Genomic DNA, 18,597 nt, shown 5'->3' with positions numbered 1-18,597 from the left:
CCCCATTTATTTATTTATTTATTTTATAGAAGATTCCTCTGCCATGTGCAAGCACACCTTTTTCCATCTCTGCTTTTTTTTACCTCTTCCTTTGTATTCTGGGAATACCTCATGCTGAAAATTAAAAATAGTGACACTGTCTTGTCAGACACTGATGTAGCTTTCAGCAACTAGACTTTATTTGGGTGCTAAAGTTGACAAGTTGCAATGCGTAACCCACTTTTTGACCAACCCCCCCACTGCTTCAGACGCTTAAACCATCTCCACATTTGCACTATTACAGGAAAAAAAGCACACATGCACACACATGCACACACTGTTTTTCTTCACAATCTCCTGCTGCTGAAATGTATTTTGGTTATTCTTCTCTGTGATCAGTAAAAAAAAAAGAGAGAGAGTTGTACATAAATGATAAAACATTGATCCAGAAAAGAATGCTTGCCATGCACACATGTACAACAGAAAAGTTGTGTGAATACCCCATGATTAGTTTGATTAGCATAAATTATTAAATGCAGTGCATTATTATCCATGTCCCCGATGTCTTCCAGATATAGAAAATCCTCATTGTGTTTCAGCTTCTGATTATAATTCACGAGCGGACATGTGGTAATGTGAAAATAGAGTGGAAAGCCACAAGCAACTATACTTAAATGATTAAATAAATACAGAGATAACTGTTTTTAAATGAGCCTGTATCTCACGTATGATAAACTCCATCAGCGTTCGTACAAAAGCCTTTTTAATCAGACACATTTGTCCTTCGTGCAGGATGTGTTTGGATGATGTGACTCCTGTATGTGCGTTTGTTTCTGATGGAAGGAGATGTGTGCCTTTGTTTTCTGTGGCTCTTTTTCGCTGTGGCCTGCCCATATGCTTCCTATTACAAAACCCAAAATGCTCAGTCCAGGCCAGGATATAGCTTAGCTTCCAATAAGTAATATTATCACTTAATGCCTTCCACATGGATTCATGTGTTTGTTTTTTGTGTCTCTCTCTTCTCCAGAATTCCACTCTGACCATCGAAGAATTTCACTCCAAGCTGCAAGAAGCCACCAACTTCCCTCTGCGACCTTTTGTCATACCCTTTCTGAAGGTAGAGGCATTTCAGTACACGTTTACAACAAGAAGGTTGCCCGCCTGTTTGTTTGATCAATGAAATCTGGAAAGCATTTAGCCGGCACAGATTCCAGATGTGCATACTTATGTTCACGATATTTATCCCTGTTGTTGCTCTTTTTTTTCTTTTCTTTCTTTTTTGAGTCTCTCTTCTTTTTTGCACTTTTATCCCGTCTTTCATCCATCCCTCACTTGTTTATTTCTTGCTTCTTACTCACTTTCTCTGCTGTTGACGAGAAGCTTTCAGGGTTTTCTTCTTTTCTTTTGCTCAGTTTGTCTATATAGTGCAAAACGCTGACACAAGGCAGAATTTTTTCTTATAAGAGTGTTTGGATGGAAAGAAGTTGTTGTTTTTTAAAGATAAACACAGTGAATATACTGAAACAGAATGACTGTGGTTTTATCCCCAAGGACAACGTATCTGTTTATGTCCTCCTCATCTTCATATTGGTCTTTGGCTTGTTTTTGTCATTATTTCCCTTATTCCCACTAAGCTGCATTTCAACCATTAACATGGTATGTTACTAGAGGAAAGAACACTTTCTTAAGCATCTGTGCCCTTCCCTCAGTCACAACAGCATATCTCTCATATCTATCACAGTGTGGAAGATAAAAGTGAAGGAGATGAAATTATTTCTATTTGTATCCACAAAGGGAATAATGTTTATTTAATGTGTGGTTTGTGTGAGATAGGTGCATGTAGTGCTTTTTGGTGCATATTCTGAAGGCTAAACTAGGGGCTGAGACTGGGGGCAGTAGCGTGATTTGTTATGATAGTCACGGATGACAAATGAGACTGAGGTTTATACTGAGCAGCAGAAGGTTAGACCATGTAATGGGTCCAGGTGAAGTGGAGATCAATATCAGTGAGCTACTGAAAGATGGAGAGCAGCGACGGGTGTAATATTTAACGCATCACTCATTTTTTGTTCTTTTGCACACCTCTGTAAAGGTAAAAAGCTCCATTTTTTTCCTGTTTTCTTCTCCAGTCTTCTTCTTGATTTGCATCAGTCTTTCTTATGGACTCTCTGCTATTTGTAACTGAGCAATCTGGGAACCCATCCGCTATTGTCTCATGACTAATCTCTGGGGACAATGGTGAATATTTCAGTGCTTCCAATGTAGCCAGCGGATATCCGGATCAAAACTTCCCGTCTGGGCATTGTTTATGAATGCAAATCAGCTTTTTCTATTCAGTTTTTTTTTAAAAAGCAAATAAAAAACTAAATCATCATCAGACCATAGGTTGCGGTACCAAAAATCTGGTAATTTCTCTACAGATTCTGCCTTATAAAAGTTAGAATTATCTAAAAAAAGAAAAAAAAAACTTGAATTAATAGAGATTCTGAGTGACAGATGGGTAAATGTTACTTTTGAAAACACAGGCGGCATCTTTTCCCAACACAATAGCCTCTCACTTTACATGGTGCACTCACATCTGCATTTGCAGATGTGTGCATGTGTCAACTGACATTCACAAGTTTATGTTATCCACCAAGGGTCAGCGTGGTTATGGGCAGCAGAAATTGGTCCCACTAGAACTGCCATTACTCTTTGTTAACGATACAAACAGGAGCTTTGTATCCACCCCCTCTCTTTCCTACATCACTCCCTTGCCCTTAAGTTTTCTTCATTTTCTTTCGCTTCTTGTGAAAGATTTTTTTTTCTCCCTCTGCCTCCTTCTGTCTTTATCCCTTTCGTTTCTCTGTTTATCTACTGTTCTCCATCCATCCATCCTCCAGTCCCTCCTTCCCTTTTCCTCTCCTCGCCAGATGGTTATTGTATCACTGGGATGGCTGCGGAATCAAAGATGCAACTCTCTTTTTTTTCCTCCATTGCTCCTTCTCAGCCCCTCTCTTTCTCCCCAGTCTAATTTTAGTGTCTTCCCACTGCGGGGCCTTTAATGCCAGCTACCATATGGTAGCAGAGAGCAACTGGAGGTGTGGGGGAGCTTTTATAGGTGCGTCGAAGCACAGCTGCAACAATGCATGTCAGGGCTCAAGGTTTTTCATTACGCTAATGTTATACCGAGTCAATCCCACCAACTACCCACCCCCTCTCGAATTCACTCAACTCTTTTTTCCTTTTCTCTTAATGCTAAACCGCAAATTGGTTGGGATTCTTTACTGGAAGGAGGCAATCATAAACCACACAATGGCTGTGACGTGATGTGCTGGCGAGACGCGGGCCACACGATTCTTAAAAGATATGAATGCGTCTCAGCCTTCCACTTAAAGTTGTGCCATTTTTTAAAGTTCGCTCTTTTTCTTGCGTCAGATTCAAGTGTGAGTAGTGCTGCGAGACGGGGGAATAAACACATACAGCTGTGTGTGTGTGTGTGTGTGTGTGTGTGTATGTGTATGAGAGTGAAGGAGAAGGAGAGAGTCTGTTGCGATAGAAAATAATTGAAATAGGGCAAAATAGACATGCAAAAAACGAAGTCACCTTTCTCTTCCAACTGCAAATTATACAGAGAGAACAGAAAGTTGATGAAGTGCAGCACATCCTAAATGTGGCATATTCTGAATTGTTTTTTGGCACCGTTTGACAAAATGACAAAAGCAGTATTTGAACAATAAATCACCCCAAGTAGAATTTAGCTGTGGCTGCTGAACATTACTTGAAATGTGCCTTTTTCCCCCCTTTTTTTTTGGTACAAGTGCAGATGTTGGTTAACATAAGTATGCGGAAGCAAATCGCCGCACTTTATCATATGAAAAATGATCCAGTCTCTTCAGTGGTCTGCATTTCTTGACTCAGTCTTTTTGTTAATGTATCCCACATCTCCTCTGGCAATTAGGATGACCTCTAATTAATATAAGATGAGTTCACCAGGGTCAAAGCAATTTATTTTATGCTCTCTCTCTTTTTTTTTTCCTTTTTCCAGAGGGTAATTATGATCATAAACTATTAACGGACCATTAACTCGGGCAGGTAAAGCGAAGGCCAGCGGCTGGCATTTCTCTTACTGCAGCCAATTACTAGAGAGAGATTTTCATGTGATTACAACATTAATACTACTAAACAAAACATGGCCCAGTTCAGGTAGTGTTACTTCTGTGTGCAGCTGCAGGAAACAGAAGAATAAAGGAGTGAAGACTGTGAGGAAGATTACAACAAAAAAAAAAACAAAAAGGAAAGGAACCACAAAAGAAGCAGGAGACTTGCGAGAGAGATTATGATAGTGAGGACAAAGCAAAGATTAACGGACCTAAAACTTGCAAAGATGGCCTCTCCAAAGGCTCTTGTGATGTGCCTCGCCAAAATAGCCCCCACTCTCATTCTAAGCCTGCTTGACGCAACACTTTCATCTTCTTGCCTCATAATGCACGCCATCAGATGTCTTTGAAGTCGATGTTCGCATACCTGCATGGCCCCGTAACTCCACACAAGAAAGTAGACCCCCTTGTTACAGTATGCCAAAGAGTTTGAAAATAGCTGCTGTGTTTTTTAAAATTTTATGCCACAGAGAGACTTTACGGCCGCTAATGCACTCTGGGTCTCAGAAAGCTGCGGTGGTTCAGGAATAATGAGCAAAGAGGGGTGAGATGGTATGGGAGACATGGATCTCTTCTTACAATGAAGTGGTATTTGGAATAAAAATCTTATAAGACATTGGCTTTTATGTGTGATTCAGTTCTTTGTGTGGGATGGTAACATGTCGGGTGGTAGGACTGTGTGTTGTCTACATTTCCTGAGCATTAATATGATTACATTTACCTTTGTTACAACGTAAAGCACTCAGAGCAGAGCATAGTGTTTCTGTAAGTCATAAGTGCCACTTTTATTACTTTTAGTACATTTTTATCACTTTTTGCACCTCCAAAGTTTCAATATTGTGTTTCAGAGATAAGAAGTTTTAGTAAACAGTAACCAGCTCACAGTCTGAATGATTGTTCACCAAAGGAGACTTACCTGAAAATGTCTTTATAAATGTTGTGAGGCTGAAAGGCACGCATTCCTCACATTCTTGTACCTCCTTTGAGCTCTCAGGAAACAGTCATCAGCATTCTTGTGAATTTCCCGTAATAATCAAGTGTTGTTTCCTCCCGCAGGCCAACCTGCCGCTCCTTCAGAGGGAGCTGCTGCACTGTGCCAGGCTGGCCAAGCAGAACCCGGCTCAGTACCTGGCCCAGCATGAGCAGCTACTCCTGGACACCAGCACCACCTCCCCAGTAGACTCCTCAGAGCTCTTGCTGGATGTGAATGAGAATGGCAAAAGGAGGACACCAGACAGGTGGGTGACTCATAAAACCAGAACATCACTCTCAAATATTACTATTTCATCATTTTAAGTGTTTAATAAATCTTGATTTGGGTTGGAATTCTTAGAGGATAGCTGGAATTTGTGGGTAGAGCTTATACATTTACCAGCTCCTGGGATGAAACTTTTTTTTACCCTCTATTGTTTGAGCTCATGCATAAATCCCTTTGAGGATGCCTGCATCCCCATGCGCCCCTGCATTACTCCACAGACACAAGCTGAGCTAACGCAAGGCAATAGTGTCATGTGCAAATGTATGTACGGGAAGCGTCTGCCAGTGCGCCACCGGGTCTCATGATGTGCTCCGTTGGACAGCTCAGCTCCTGGCTTCTGCTCTTAATGGGCCAGAACTGAGGAGAACATGAGATGGGAAAAGTAGACCTGGCTACACCCAGGCACACATACGCAGGGAAAAAAGACGGAAGACAGCTGTGCCGTAATGAAAAGCATGAATAGATGTGTCACTGAATGTGTATGAAGCCCTCCGATTTGTGTGTTTTTGATTCCAAACTTATAAAGTTATTTCCACGCTTGCTCGGGTGTGTAAGTACAAAGTGTGTGCCTGTGTTTGTATGAGTCTCCACATCACTTCAACTCCCCCCACCCCAGCCAAATCATTACATCCGTTTGCTGTCACGGACTTTGGTAATGACTCAATGTTGCTTGCTCTAATGGACAAGCACTGAGACGTTCCATCCAGAAACACACAGCGCCGTAAAAAAAAAGGGGAAAAAAGCTATCTTCCTCTCTGTCTGGCACAGAAAAAATCTATCCAGACCAATGGTGTGTGTAAGTGCATGTTCAAGAATGTAGCTCATTTGCTGCCCCAGTAAAACAAATTTGAGGTGATAGAGCTGCGATATGAACAAACCATAAGATCAGACTATAAATCTAGAGTTTGGCTTTACACTCTTCTCTAATCAGAATAACAGAGGCTAACAAGCCTGCAGCAAAGTCTATTAGACATGCACAGACCCATACAGAACTGGGTTTTTTTGCACTGGAGTTTGTGAACATATATCTGATGTGGGAGCTGCAGACTACAATGTATGTATTGTTTTGTGAAATAAAATCCCCGGGGGTCAGAATTTTTAATACAGGCAGGGGAGACGGAAATGTACATTTTATATTTGCTGAGGGACAAAAATGCTGAATGTGATATTAATAATTCTCACCTCTCTTTTCCCCAAACACTCAGCTATGCAGACTTTTTCTGTAATACCTGCACATTTGCAGGGCGTCTGGTGCATAGGGGAGTGAGCTTAGTAGAAAAGGTGCGCGTATAAATGTGAGAGGGAATATGCGGAAGGTGGGGGGGGGAGTAGGCATCTGTATTCAGTGTGAAAACGCAGTCTTTGTGTGAATGCGTGTGTCTGTGTTTGTGCACGATTCTGGATCCAGTGTGAACGTGTGAGCGTGCTTTGTGTGTACGTGCGTGTGGTGTATGTGTGTGTGTGTGTGTGTGTGTCTCTGCGTGAGCGTGTGTGTGCCTAGGGAGATGGGCTGATAACACATACAGATGAGGCTCCAGCACCAATATGGCTGGCTAAGCACCTCTGGTTTCTGCTTACCCTGCTCTGCACTTATTGGAGCCTGTGTCAGAATATTGGAATTTGAATGAGAATTCTTAATTACAGACAACAATGCACTATCAATGCATTCTGATTAATACCATCGCCTGCAGAAAACAGACCAGGAAAATTAGAGTATAGCCTTAGATACTGTGTATGCTCAAAAAGCCAGTATTTAAATATCGTCTGAGAGTACAGTATTACTGATGATCGTACTCTAATAGCAATGCCTCTGTGCACATTACATTTTAGTGCATTTCCAGAATATTAATTCCATCTGTGGCATACAGCATAATCATACACAACAGGCTATTTCTTCCTTCCAAAAGAAATCTAGTCAGTAAATAATATTCCTGCATTGTTTCAAATTTAAAGTTAAATAAACATATTAAAAATATAAATTGGTGCCTTTTAATCGCATCACCGTAAAGAAAATTGTAACTGTATTCAAAAATAAGCGCGCAAATTACCACGTGTGTATCGTTTAACAGGGCGTGCACACCGGGGTATTGCACAGGTGACTGTAAATGTGTTCACAGGCGTATACTTTAGTGCCTGTAGATATAAATATTGTTGCAGTAGCAAGGCTGGGCAGAAAAGAGTGGGGGGGTGGGGGTGGATGGATGAGTCGAGGGAGACGGAGAGATGGACGGATGCAAGGGAAAGAGCATATGGAGAGCTGTGGATGAGCATTAGGAGCCCATAAAAACAGCTCATTAAGAAGTTCAATCTGTTCATCGGAGAGAGAGAGAGAGAGAGGGAGATGGGAACGGAGAGGAGAGAGGCAGACAGAGAGAGAGAGAGAGGAAACTGGTGGACTGCAGATAGCGGGGGAGGTTGGCGAGTTGTAACTGTGAAGTGACAAAAGTGAGAACACACACACAAAGGCATACAGAGCACACGTGTGAGAGCGTGCTCACACAATAACACACCTGGCCACATTAATCTTTGGAAGCAGGCTAACAAAAATCCACCTGATCCCCTGAAAACTACTTGTGTGAGTATGTATGCAAGCATGCGAGCACACATATTCAGGCTTATTTGTGTGTGTGTCTGTGAATAGACATGTTTTCAATAAAAAAAATTCCAAAAGGAATCCAGGAAAAGTAGCCTTTCATTGCAAGCGCTTTGTCTGGTAGGTTGGACTCAAATATTTCCAACAGCACAAGGGGGCGGACCAGTTGTTGTACTGATATGCTTCAGGTCTGGCTCTTGTATGAAATAACTGTAACAAACACATTTTGTATCACTTATTTTTACAAAATAGGTGTGATGTAAATATCACACTGATTTGTTCCTGTGTCGTCCGCTCTCCTCTCTTTTATTTCCTTTTTTCCCAATCCAATGCACCTCAGGAAGCCTTTTGTTATCTGCAGAGCTGTCACTAGAAATTGTTCGAGCTTGGTAATAGCAGCAAAGATTTATGCCAGCTTTGGCCCTGTATTCTGTCTAAAATATTAAAACAAGTGAAAAATGCTGCCGGTACTTAAAAAAAAAAAAGAGAAACTAAGAAAAAAATTACGACCTTATTAAATAAGGAAATTATCCCACGTCACTGTTTGAAAGAGTCTAAGCAACAACGACAGCCACATTACTCATTTGTCTGCATCTCCACTCAGAACCAAAGAGAACGGCTTTGAACGAGACAGCGCTCTGCATCCGGACGTTCACCCCAGCAAACGGCCCTGCACTATAAGTCCTGCCCAGCGTTTCAGCCCATCCAATGGACTCTCCTACCAACCCAATGGTCTGCCTCACCCAGGCCCACTCCCTCCACAGCACTACAGGCTAGACGACATGGCCATTGCCCATCACTACCGCGACACCTACAGACACCCAGCGTCTAATCACCGAGAGATCCGGGAGAGAGCAAGGCCCATTGGTGAGGATACTGAGGATTACATTTGTGTACACGACTGTATATCTCAGAGCACAAGATCACTTTACATACATTTCACCGGTTTCTCATATCTTTATAGTCCACTGAGATGAATAACTATTACAATAATCAATCAGATTATCATTATAATCAGTGAGACTCAGAAGCCACAGACGTCATAAAAAGTGAGATACATTAACACTCCGCAGACGCACATTTAGATGTGAGATCATCATATTAGATCCTTTTTTCTTTTTGCATAAAGCTGGCCTTGATGAAGCTGTGATAATGACTTAGGCTCTATTTTAAAAATAGGAGACACATTTAGCATGTCTCACCTTGTGATGGATGTTTACTGGAGGAGAAGCTCAGTCATCTGAGTCCTGCCCTCGGGGTGGGAGAGCGATATGGAGATAGCAGAGAAAAGGGGGAGTGTGGGAGCAGGGAAAAGAAATGAATAGAGAAAGAGTGCCAAACTGAATTCAAATGAAAAGGGGAGCAAGGGCTTGATGGAGTAATTGATTGTGTCATGCTGAGTTGCTGTTTGTTTATCTGTCCATCTATTTGTCTATCTTTCATTCTTGCAGGTATGCATGCAGGTACCAGGCAGGAGGAAGTGATTGACCACAGGCTGACAGACAGAGAATGGGCTGAGGAGTGGAAGCACCTTGACCATGTAAGAAAAGTAATAACAATTTTATTACTATACTCTACAGTTTTGTCTTTGTAAGTTTTCTGAGTATCAGTTCGTATGAAATTGTTATCTAGCAGACCTTGTGGCGAGTCTTTATTAAAGTTTGGATGCTTTTAAGTTTCTTTATGAGCTCAGTCAAAACGATGTTTGAAATTACATGTATGTGACGAACCCTACCCTTGACAAAGACACCTTCTTTGAATTCAAATCAGCCCATTCATCCTGTCTATGTGTAAACTCAGCGCTGTGTCTGCTCCCTGTCACCTCCAGCTGCTCAACTGCATCATGGACATGGTGGAAAAAACAAGGCGCTCACTGACGGTACTGCGGCGGTGCCAGGAGGCTGACCGTGAGGAGCTCAACTACTGGATCCGACGATACAGCGATGCCGAGGAGCAGAAGAAAGGCGCTGTTAGCGGGCAGTCAAGGCAGCAGAGCCCTGCAGCACAAGAAAACACAACTTCAGGTATGGATTCACTTACATGCTAGAAGTATTATTGTTAAATTATAATTAATGTGCATGTCTGCCGGTTTTAAGCTTGTTGTTCATCTTTTAAGACTACGGATTTTCAGTTTTTCGGTGTAATCTGTGCAACTTTAATTGTTCTTTAAAGGTATCTATATTAAATACAGACTCTAAAGGTGTCAGCTGATGTGCATTACCTTGCAGTCTGTTAGGTCTCTTAAAGCAAGGATTATACTCTGCAACCTTCTGAGAGGGTTTGTGCAGACCTCCATGTGCCTGCCTGTTTTTGTGACCACACAGACTTATCTGTGGAGAATTTATATGACAATGTGCCAACTAGGCATGTGCCCAGCCAGGAGACTTCAAAGAAGTAAAACAGAAATGACTGTTGGGTCTCCAGCTGTCCCTGTCTGCAATGGAATATATCCGAGGCTTAAGGCTCGGAAGTTTTTAAACCACTATTAAAGAAGCTCAAATCTAAAATGAGTCCAAAATTAATTATTATTAGCTGTAAGATCTTTGTTGTATTTTATGAATTAATAATATTGCGTGTGGAGTCCCCCAGAGTTCAAATCTAGGCCCCCTATTTTTACATTAAATATGTGTACACTGGCTGATAATAAGTCAGTTTCATTGCACTGGTCTCAAAAAGTCCTTTGGAACATAGAAAAATGTTTAACATTACCAAAATGTTAAATATTTCATAGTTTTGTGTACTATGCCATTGATGGATCTCTGGTTACCACGTCTGTATGTTTGTGTCTTTCCAGAAATTCACCGGGAGCTCCTGCACCGGCCTGTCTCTGGCTACGTCCCTGAAGAGATCTGGAAAAAAGCTGGTGAGCAGAACTCCCATGCCTCTGATCAGTGCACATAAACACAGTTCCTCTATTTTTCCCCTAATCTGTCTGAAGGCTTTATGCTTTATGGAACTCGAGGCCATGTTTAGGTAGATGAACGAGAAAGGCTCCTTTAAACCTGCTCTCTCCCCTTTTCATCCCAGTGTAGTCTATTGTCTGCAACACAAAACCTTGCTAGATTTGCATTAAAGTCAGGTTATCTATATCTGATTCTGTAGGAAGTTTCATCACTACGCACTGCACACTCAGAATATGATGTCAGGCCTTACAAGGATTTTATTGCAGTCAAATAAGGGACATAAGGAGCTTTTACAGCTGGCCCAGTGGTCTCCTGTCAAAAGTGGCAAGATTTGGTTTCAATTTGCTTTTGGCACTTTTTTTATCCCCTTAATGAGAGACACTGCAGCTATCCTACTTAACAGTTTAGAAACTCCTTAATGTTTTAATAACCCGAGTAAAATCAGCACTTGCATTCATTTTTTATAGCTTATACAAACAGCATTGTGTCACTGTTATCACTCTGAAAACCTGAGGGTTCACTCTTTGAGGTTTTGTATTCTCCACCAGTGATACAGTATATCTGCCTTTTAAACCCCCTGGAGAAAAGAAATTGTCCCCTTGCTTGACCAAGCATGATGTGTGAGATACTCAGAACAAGTAATATGCATTTAAATTGAATTGAGTATCACCATCGGGACTCTGCCTCCTCTCCAGTACTCTCTTTCCCCTCACCAGCTTTGATCGATCTTCCATCTAAGGCATTTGGTGTGTAATCACAATTCCATGCACAAGGCATATATCACAAGGCACCGGGGCAATTTCCATGACTTCAAGCAGCATAGTAGGTTAAAGACAAAAGCACCCTGGTTTAAAAACTCGCCTCAATCACAGTGGAGAGAAAATGTTTCTGTCTTTATAAAAGCATGCAGTCGGTCTGATATCGAAAACAGATTTTACATTTTTAACGCCGGTGTAATATGTACTAAGAAAGTGAAGCATATTTGTCAGGCATAAAGCTGTATTTTATCTTTTGTCTGTCGGATAAAAGGGGCCTCTTACTTTTCACTCTATTTGCCTTATCCTCAGTATTTTCCGTTATCCATTTCATTCATATTCTGGCTTAGGAGAGACTGATTTAAATGTGACCCGGGGAGGATTGCAAAATAGGATTTTTAACACAATGGAGTGCAGCGGCGAATACATCTGTTTGAAATGGGCAAAATGTTTACAGTTGGTGATAAATATTCAAGCACCTTGCACGGTGTCCTACCGGTTTCCCACTTCCCCTCACCACATGGGCCTCTGGGATCACAATGGAAATGCATAATTTAAATATAAATTGCCTGATTTGCATACACAATTAGTCAAGTTACAGGCTTGATGGGAGCAAACAAAAAAGCCCTCCTTTTGCTTTGACGTTCTGTAGGAATTCCACCGCTTAACACCCACGCGGAAGGTTATTCATTCCTCAAAACAAGGATAAAATAACATATTGCTCCGGCTGAAAAGCACGTTTTGTGAGTGATTACCTGCGATTAATCAGCTCGTGTTCTCGTGAGAATATCCTCGGGATATTCTTTTCCAAATTATAATATATAAGATCAAGATCTTCCAGGAACATTGAACTTTACATTAATATGTCACACACTGATGTAAATATGCCTATTTAGACATTTAAAAGGTTCTTAAAAAGAAATTAATCAGTGTTTGAACGAAATCGTAATAGTTTAATTAAATCAGCTGACGAGTGTCCTTGTTATCCTGTCAGCCTGCAACATTTAGACTTGATGTGCTCGTAAATCTTGTCAGATATTAAATAAATGATAAAATACTAATATTAAATATTCTAAGCTGAAAGTTGGCCTTGAAATATAAAATAAACATGAATAGTTAAAGTAGTTTTCTTTGCCGTGTGAAATAATCCATTGCAGATTTTGTTTTCTAGTTTGCATCTTCTAGATGTGTTTAAAACAGTGATGCAAGTTTAGACATAGTGTGCATTTAAAACATGCATGTTTGGACTGATGGAGTAATTGAATTCATCTGTAGCAGGAGAAATATTTTTTTTTTTTGTTGTAATTTGTTGCTTGGTCTGATTCTCCCATAAATAAATACAGACAGCAGGAGAGCTGAGTAGCGAAAACATTTGTGTGCAGTTGAGTTTAGCACGCGCTGCGGACTTAAACACACATCAAGACGAGCTCAGCCTGCAGCTCATTGAACGCGCTTTAGCTAGGAGAGAGCGCAAGAGAGGTTTTCTACTGAGATGTTTTGCAGACTCCCATTGGTTGTTAAAGTGGGAGTGAGTTGCAGTCTCTGCTGTTGCCACATTTTGAGATATTGCTGTGGAGTCAGCCCTTATGGGTCTCTGCAGTTGCCTGTCTTGCTGCCTCAGAAGCTGAGCATCTGACTGAAAGCATAACAGGAAAAAAAAAGCTTCTAGCCAGAATATGAAAACTGCTCATCCACGCAACTTCAGACTCAGCACTGCTCTCTCCTGAAGTAGACGGGATGACCGACTGGAGAGCAGAACGATAACCTGACAGAGACACAAACAAGCACAATGAGACCGTGAATATGCTAAAGGGTTGTTTAGAATGGCATATAGCAATTTGGAATCAGCAGCAGCGAGTATGTTATTCCTGTTTAAAAAACGATGGTGTACTCAATGAAAATACAGTCCAGTGAAAAATGCACGCGCTACATTGCAGGTACGGGAGGCTTGACTTCCTCTGTCTCCACACTCTTTCCAGAAGAGGCTGTGAATGAGGTGAAGCGGCAGGCCATGTCAGAGCTGCAGAAAGCCGTGTCAGAGGCCGAGCGCAAGGCTCACGAAATGATCAGCAGCGAGCGGGCCAAGATGGAGCGAACAGTGGCCGAAGCCAAGCGCCAGGCAGCCGAAGAGGCGCTCTCCATAATCAACCAGCAGGAGGATTCCAGCGAGGTAGAAGCGAATGTACACATTCTCAGTCTTTCATCATCAGTGTCATTATCGTCTTTTTGTGTCTGGCTTTTGATGCAAGCTGTGGTGGATTATACAGATGCTGTGGGTTTTTTATTACTATTTTAGAAAAAATATTACATAGTGCACATTTTTGTAAAATCTGATTATCCACCCCTTATGTGTTAGTGCATATGGAAGAGCAAAATGAAGTAAGGCAGGGATAATCAAGCACCTATTACCCCCGAGTAGCTACTTTACAGTGCTTGGAAGGGTGCTACCATTTGAGCTGAGAGGAAATAAGTAAAAGCATTTGGTAATCTCCATTAGAGACCTGAAAGTTTAATCATTTAACTGAGAGGGAACTCTGCCGTTCATCTGACATTAATTGCAGGAGCGATGTTTGTAACAGAGAAGCGCCCCAGAGAGAGAACTTTCAGAGGTTGTTTATAACTTTGTTCTCCTCTTTCCTCTGGCTATGCAGGCGCCCTGACATGCTCTCCTTGCGGTTTCCAAGATATATAAGTGGCCCTAAGTGTAACAAGAGATTTTTTTTTATCTGTCTGTGGTTTGGGTCAGGCTTAAGCGCCAAGCATAGAAGTAGAGGCTTCTTTCATGGTATCCTGTGTGGTGTACCACTTTCTGCTGCTAATCTTCACGTTGTATTTGCTAGTTCCCAGTTTAGTGTGGAATTTTCTTTACTTTTGGTCACAATGTGTGATTAGATTTTCATGTGAAAAGAGCATTAAACCATTACAAATTGGTTTTTGTCTGACTGCTACTTTTTGGAGTTATTTGACTTTGTCTCTTTCTGTCCGTCAGAGCTGCTGGAACTGCGGACGCAAGGCCAGTGAGACATGCAGCGGCTGCAACACGGCACGCTACTGCGGCTCCTTCTGCCAGCATAAAGACTGGGAGAAGCATCACCATGTGTGCGGTCAGACCCTGCAGGCTCAGCAGCAGCAGCAGGCCAGCCAGCAGCAGGGAGGGGTTCCGGGTTCAGAGACCCCCGCTCCCATCAGCTCCTCCGCTTGCACCCCAAGCAGCGGGACCGGGAGTCCGGCTGCTACCCCCCCTGCTGCCACCCCTCGCTCATCCACCCCTAGCACCCCGTCCTCCTCTGCCCTTGATGGCACACCACGCTAAGAAACTCACACAGAGGTAGGAGGCAAAGGCTTCCCAGGTGTAACAGCCAGCCCACAACCCGACAACTACCGTGGCTGTCTACATTGCCCTGCAAAGATGCTTAGATACTAGAATGAGACGGCAATACTTCTATCTTGCAGCGTAGTCATAGAAGGAGGAAGTCCATAATCAGGTCATATTGACTTGCCATGACTTTAAAGAAACACAAAGATATTCTTTGTTTTGAATGAATGAATTTAAAAGTTGACATTCTTTTACTGTTACACTTGCTATTCTTGTTGACTGTTTGTCCTTGTACCTGTTGTTGTTAAAGTTGTCGTCATTGTAGCTTATCTTATTTTCCCCTGTAAATATGAAGAGACTGATCAGAGATAGCCGTGAACTCAAGACAAGTATATCTGACCTGCCCTTTTCAAACGTTTTTATTTTTCATCCTGGAGTCAGTGGTTATTTCCTTCCTGTACACGAGACTAGTCAACCTCAGACATTTATCAAACAGCATATCACGGGGAATGTAACTGTCTCAGAGAAAACTTTGGGATAAGAGAGATATTAGATTTAAAAATCCTGAAAGACACACAAAAGGATGAATAAGCATGTTCGCTGCCTGGAGAGGGGAGAGGGGATGGACTGAATCTCCGGCCCACAGACCGCCACGAAACGGGCAGATGTGCAGCAGATTGCCAGCTGTTCAACTGATGTTATTTCCCTCTCACTTGTAATAATATCCAGGTCAGTGGTCTGGGAAATACAAATCCATTTCTCTGATGTAAAAGGAAGAATTCTTGGATAAGATACAAAAACCTTGCACACTTGGAGGACGGACCAAATACAACTCGATCGCTCGGTGGGTCACAGACGCTCTCAAACAGGAAGTGAAGTCATCAACCCACTGGCAAGACTGTCAAATGACCTCGACAGCAGGCTCGGGAAACATAGACTCGCCCCAGACAACCTCCCCTCCTATCTCGACTCTGACAACATTTTTCATCTTTCTTCACATTCTTACTCGTTTTCTGTAGATGTCATGGTGTTTAAGACTTCTGTCCTGTGGTGTCACCAATGGTTATTTATTGTATATGTGTTGGACAATTGTGACAATGCATAGTACTTCAACCAGTCACAACTCTAAGTCCTTCATAACTCTTTCTCTCTAGCTGGTGCAAAAAGAGATAAAAAAAAAAAAAAGAAGTGTTATCTTTTCTTTTTTTTCTTCCCCAAGCTGCTTCTTTTCTATTCTGTGTATAAGTGGTAGATTCCTTGTAGTTCTATAAGTTTTCCTTCCCTACGTCCTCAAGAAAAGACACAAGCTATATCTCAGAGCTGCTACTTGAGTCCGACCCAGATCTTTTCTGAGAACTAGCATGTTGCGCGGAATGCTAACCTAAATGTTTTGTAAAAGGGACATACATAAATGTATTTGCACTGTCACAGAGGTTATCTCGGCATGCTTCTTTTCAGCATACTTGTGTTGTCGGTATAGAGCCATAACTCATCAAGTCATTTTGTATGTAGTATTAGCATCTTCTATTCTCACTTTCTCTGGATGGGAGGAGATGGAAAAACGTAAACCACCAAACCCACTCCGTTTTTCTTTTTCTCTTTTTTTCAGTTTTGTTTTTTTTTACTCTGCGTGCTAAGAAGAGCAGCCATTACGTCTTTTTTTTCGTTGTTGTTGTTTAAATAGTTACAACAGTGCATGCACATTACTGAACGTTTGTTAAATATTTGTTATTTTTTAGAAAAAACTGAAAAAACAACCAAAAAAATTCTAATAATAATTTTTAAAAAACAATACAAAAAAAATATTCTAACAAACTAACTTTCCAAATGCAGAGGTGTAGACTCCGATTGACAGCTTTAACACTGCAAAGCACCAGGTAACACGCAGTATTAACACAAGAGTTAAACATAAAAACACCAAAAACAGCCAAAGACTGACACCAAGGACCAAAATCCTGATTTAAACGATTTTTGAAAAGAGGTTTGTCCACTCAGACATTCGGGCATTCGTTTCTCCAGCTTTTGTTCATATTTCCATGAACAAAAAGAAAAAGGATTCATTTATCTTTACCATATTCTGGAAACCACGAGCACTCGTCTCACATGTGGAATAAGAAGGTGTGAATTGACCCCGATGAGCGTGCAGAGCGGAGATACACTTTAACTGCAGCAATAATAGCTAATGTGACACAAACGCAACTTCTGAAACCATTTTTGAAGCGATTCTCGAGATTTCTTTCCTTTTTTTACACATTTTTCATTACACAACTGTCAGATTCAGTGCCCATTTCAGCTTTAAGCAGTTAAGTTTTTGATTCGCAGAGGTAAATGTGAGACTGGGCTTTCACACCAACGCCATTGTACCGTATTTATTTATTTATATCATTTGGGTTAATCCATCGCAATTTTGTCGAAAACCTTTAGCGTAAATCAGACAAACCTCTCAATCGCAGTACGAGAGCACTTACCCCGACACTCACCCCAAACACCTTGGTGCTACACAGAAGCGCGTTACAAATTCTGACCTCAAGGAACAAGTGGAGGCCCACAAAGGTTTCGGGGCAGTTTGCTCCCTCTGTACTTCCTCATCTCTCCCTCCTTGTCTAACTACAACATACACTTGCATTCTTGACTTTAAAGGGTTAAACAATCCAAAAAGGTGTCTGACACCCTACTAGCGACTTCTCAGAAGCTGTGAAGAAACAGCCAAGCTGTTTTAACACTAGTGTATTTAAAGGTATACAACAAATAATGTATGTGTTCATAATTTTCAGGGCAAAATCTGGGTTTAAAAAGAAAAAAAAGAGAAAAAAAAGTTAGGAAACACGATCATTCAATGATGCTTTGAGAAGCGTTACTGTTATTTTATTTTTATTTTTTTTCCCTCCTCTATGTGTGTTTTGCTACAAATTCCTCGGTGGCAAACAAGTCTCACTCTACCTCTTACAGCACGATAAGAGCATCAGTCACGGCGCTGATACTGGTCTAGTCGAAACCAAATGGGCACAAGAGAACAGGAAAATATAAAACCCAAAGTCGAAGCTCATACAGCTGCAAAACCATATCACTACTTGGTAACAATGCAGACCTCATAAATAAATGAAACCTAAATAGAAATGAGAAAAAAAAAACAGAAAAAAAAACTTTTGTTATGTTCCTTTATGCCTGTGGCATTTCTAGAGTACATCAAGAGTTTGAATTGTTTGAACAGATTTGAGAAAATTGTGCTAATTTTAAAGAAAAGTGTTGTCGATTCCCATCTCGACGGCACAAGCTAAGGTCACAGATAAGAAATGTTTCTCTTGCTCTTTTTTCTTCCCTGTTTCCCCACCGCCTTTTCTCCTCTTTTTATATTGTTTTTTTCTCTGTTGTTAAGACATGCGGAAGTGCTTGTCGATTTGTCAGCTGGGGAATATACAAAAGGTCAATCTTGGAAAAGAAAAAAAAAAATTGAGGCTATGAGTTTAGGCATGCCTGTTTTTCACAATGGGGGGAAACGTTATTTAAATTTCCTACTTAACATGAAACAATAGGGAAATGGAGGGGCCGACAGCAAACAGCAAGGCCGTAGCATTAATTTGGGGGGGAAGGAGTTGAACTTCAGGGGTGGGAGGGTTTTTCCGTTCTCTTGAGAAAATTTATTGTGAAAAAAAA

General features: G+C 41.3%; 1 protein-coding gene across 5 annotated transcripts in view; it reads left to right on the top strand.

Annotated features, from left to right (window-relative positions):
• Positions 1 to 16,710, top strand: part of runx1t1 (RUNX1 partner transcriptional co-repressor 1) — a 54,965-nt gene extending 38,255 nt beyond the window's left edge. For 2 of the 5 annotated variants that reach the window (XM_013909668.1, XM_013909671.1), the window contains exons 4-11: positions 1,007 to 1,096; positions 5,175 to 5,356; positions 8,574 to 8,836; positions 9,421 to 9,518; positions 9,798 to 9,993; positions 10,764 to 10,832; positions 13,565 to 13,797; positions 14,617 to 16,710. In XM_013909668.1, the coding sequence (XP_013765122.1) occupies positions 1,007 to 1,096; positions 5,175 to 5,356; positions 8,574 to 8,836; positions 9,421 to 9,518; positions 9,798 to 9,993; positions 10,764 to 10,832; positions 13,565 to 13,797; positions 14,617 to 14,940 (1,455 nt within the window). In that variant the 3' untranslated portion in view covers positions 14,941 to 16,710. The remainder of the gene's footprint in view (positions 1 to 1,006; positions 1,097 to 5,174; positions 5,357 to 8,573; positions 8,837 to 9,420; positions 9,519 to 9,797; positions 9,994 to 10,763; positions 10,833 to 13,564; positions 13,798 to 14,616) is intronic. The other 3 variants (XM_005728371.1, XM_013909669.1, XM_013909670.1) reach the window with 3 other exon arrangements.
• The last annotated feature ends 1,887 nt before the right edge of the window (positions 16,711 to 18,597 follow it).

Source organism: Pundamilia nyererei, unplaced genomic scaffold (assembly GCF_000239375.1).
Source record: "Pundamilia nyererei isolate P.nyererei 1_Seehausen unplaced genomic scaffold, PunNye1.0 scaffold00028, whole genome shotgun sequence".
Taxonomy (NCBI): domain Eukaryota; kingdom Metazoa; phylum Chordata; class Actinopteri; order Cichliformes; family Cichlidae; genus Pundamilia; species Pundamilia nyererei.
Note: the sequence above shows the minus strand (reverse complement) of the source record. Positions and strands in the feature narration are given on the sequence as shown.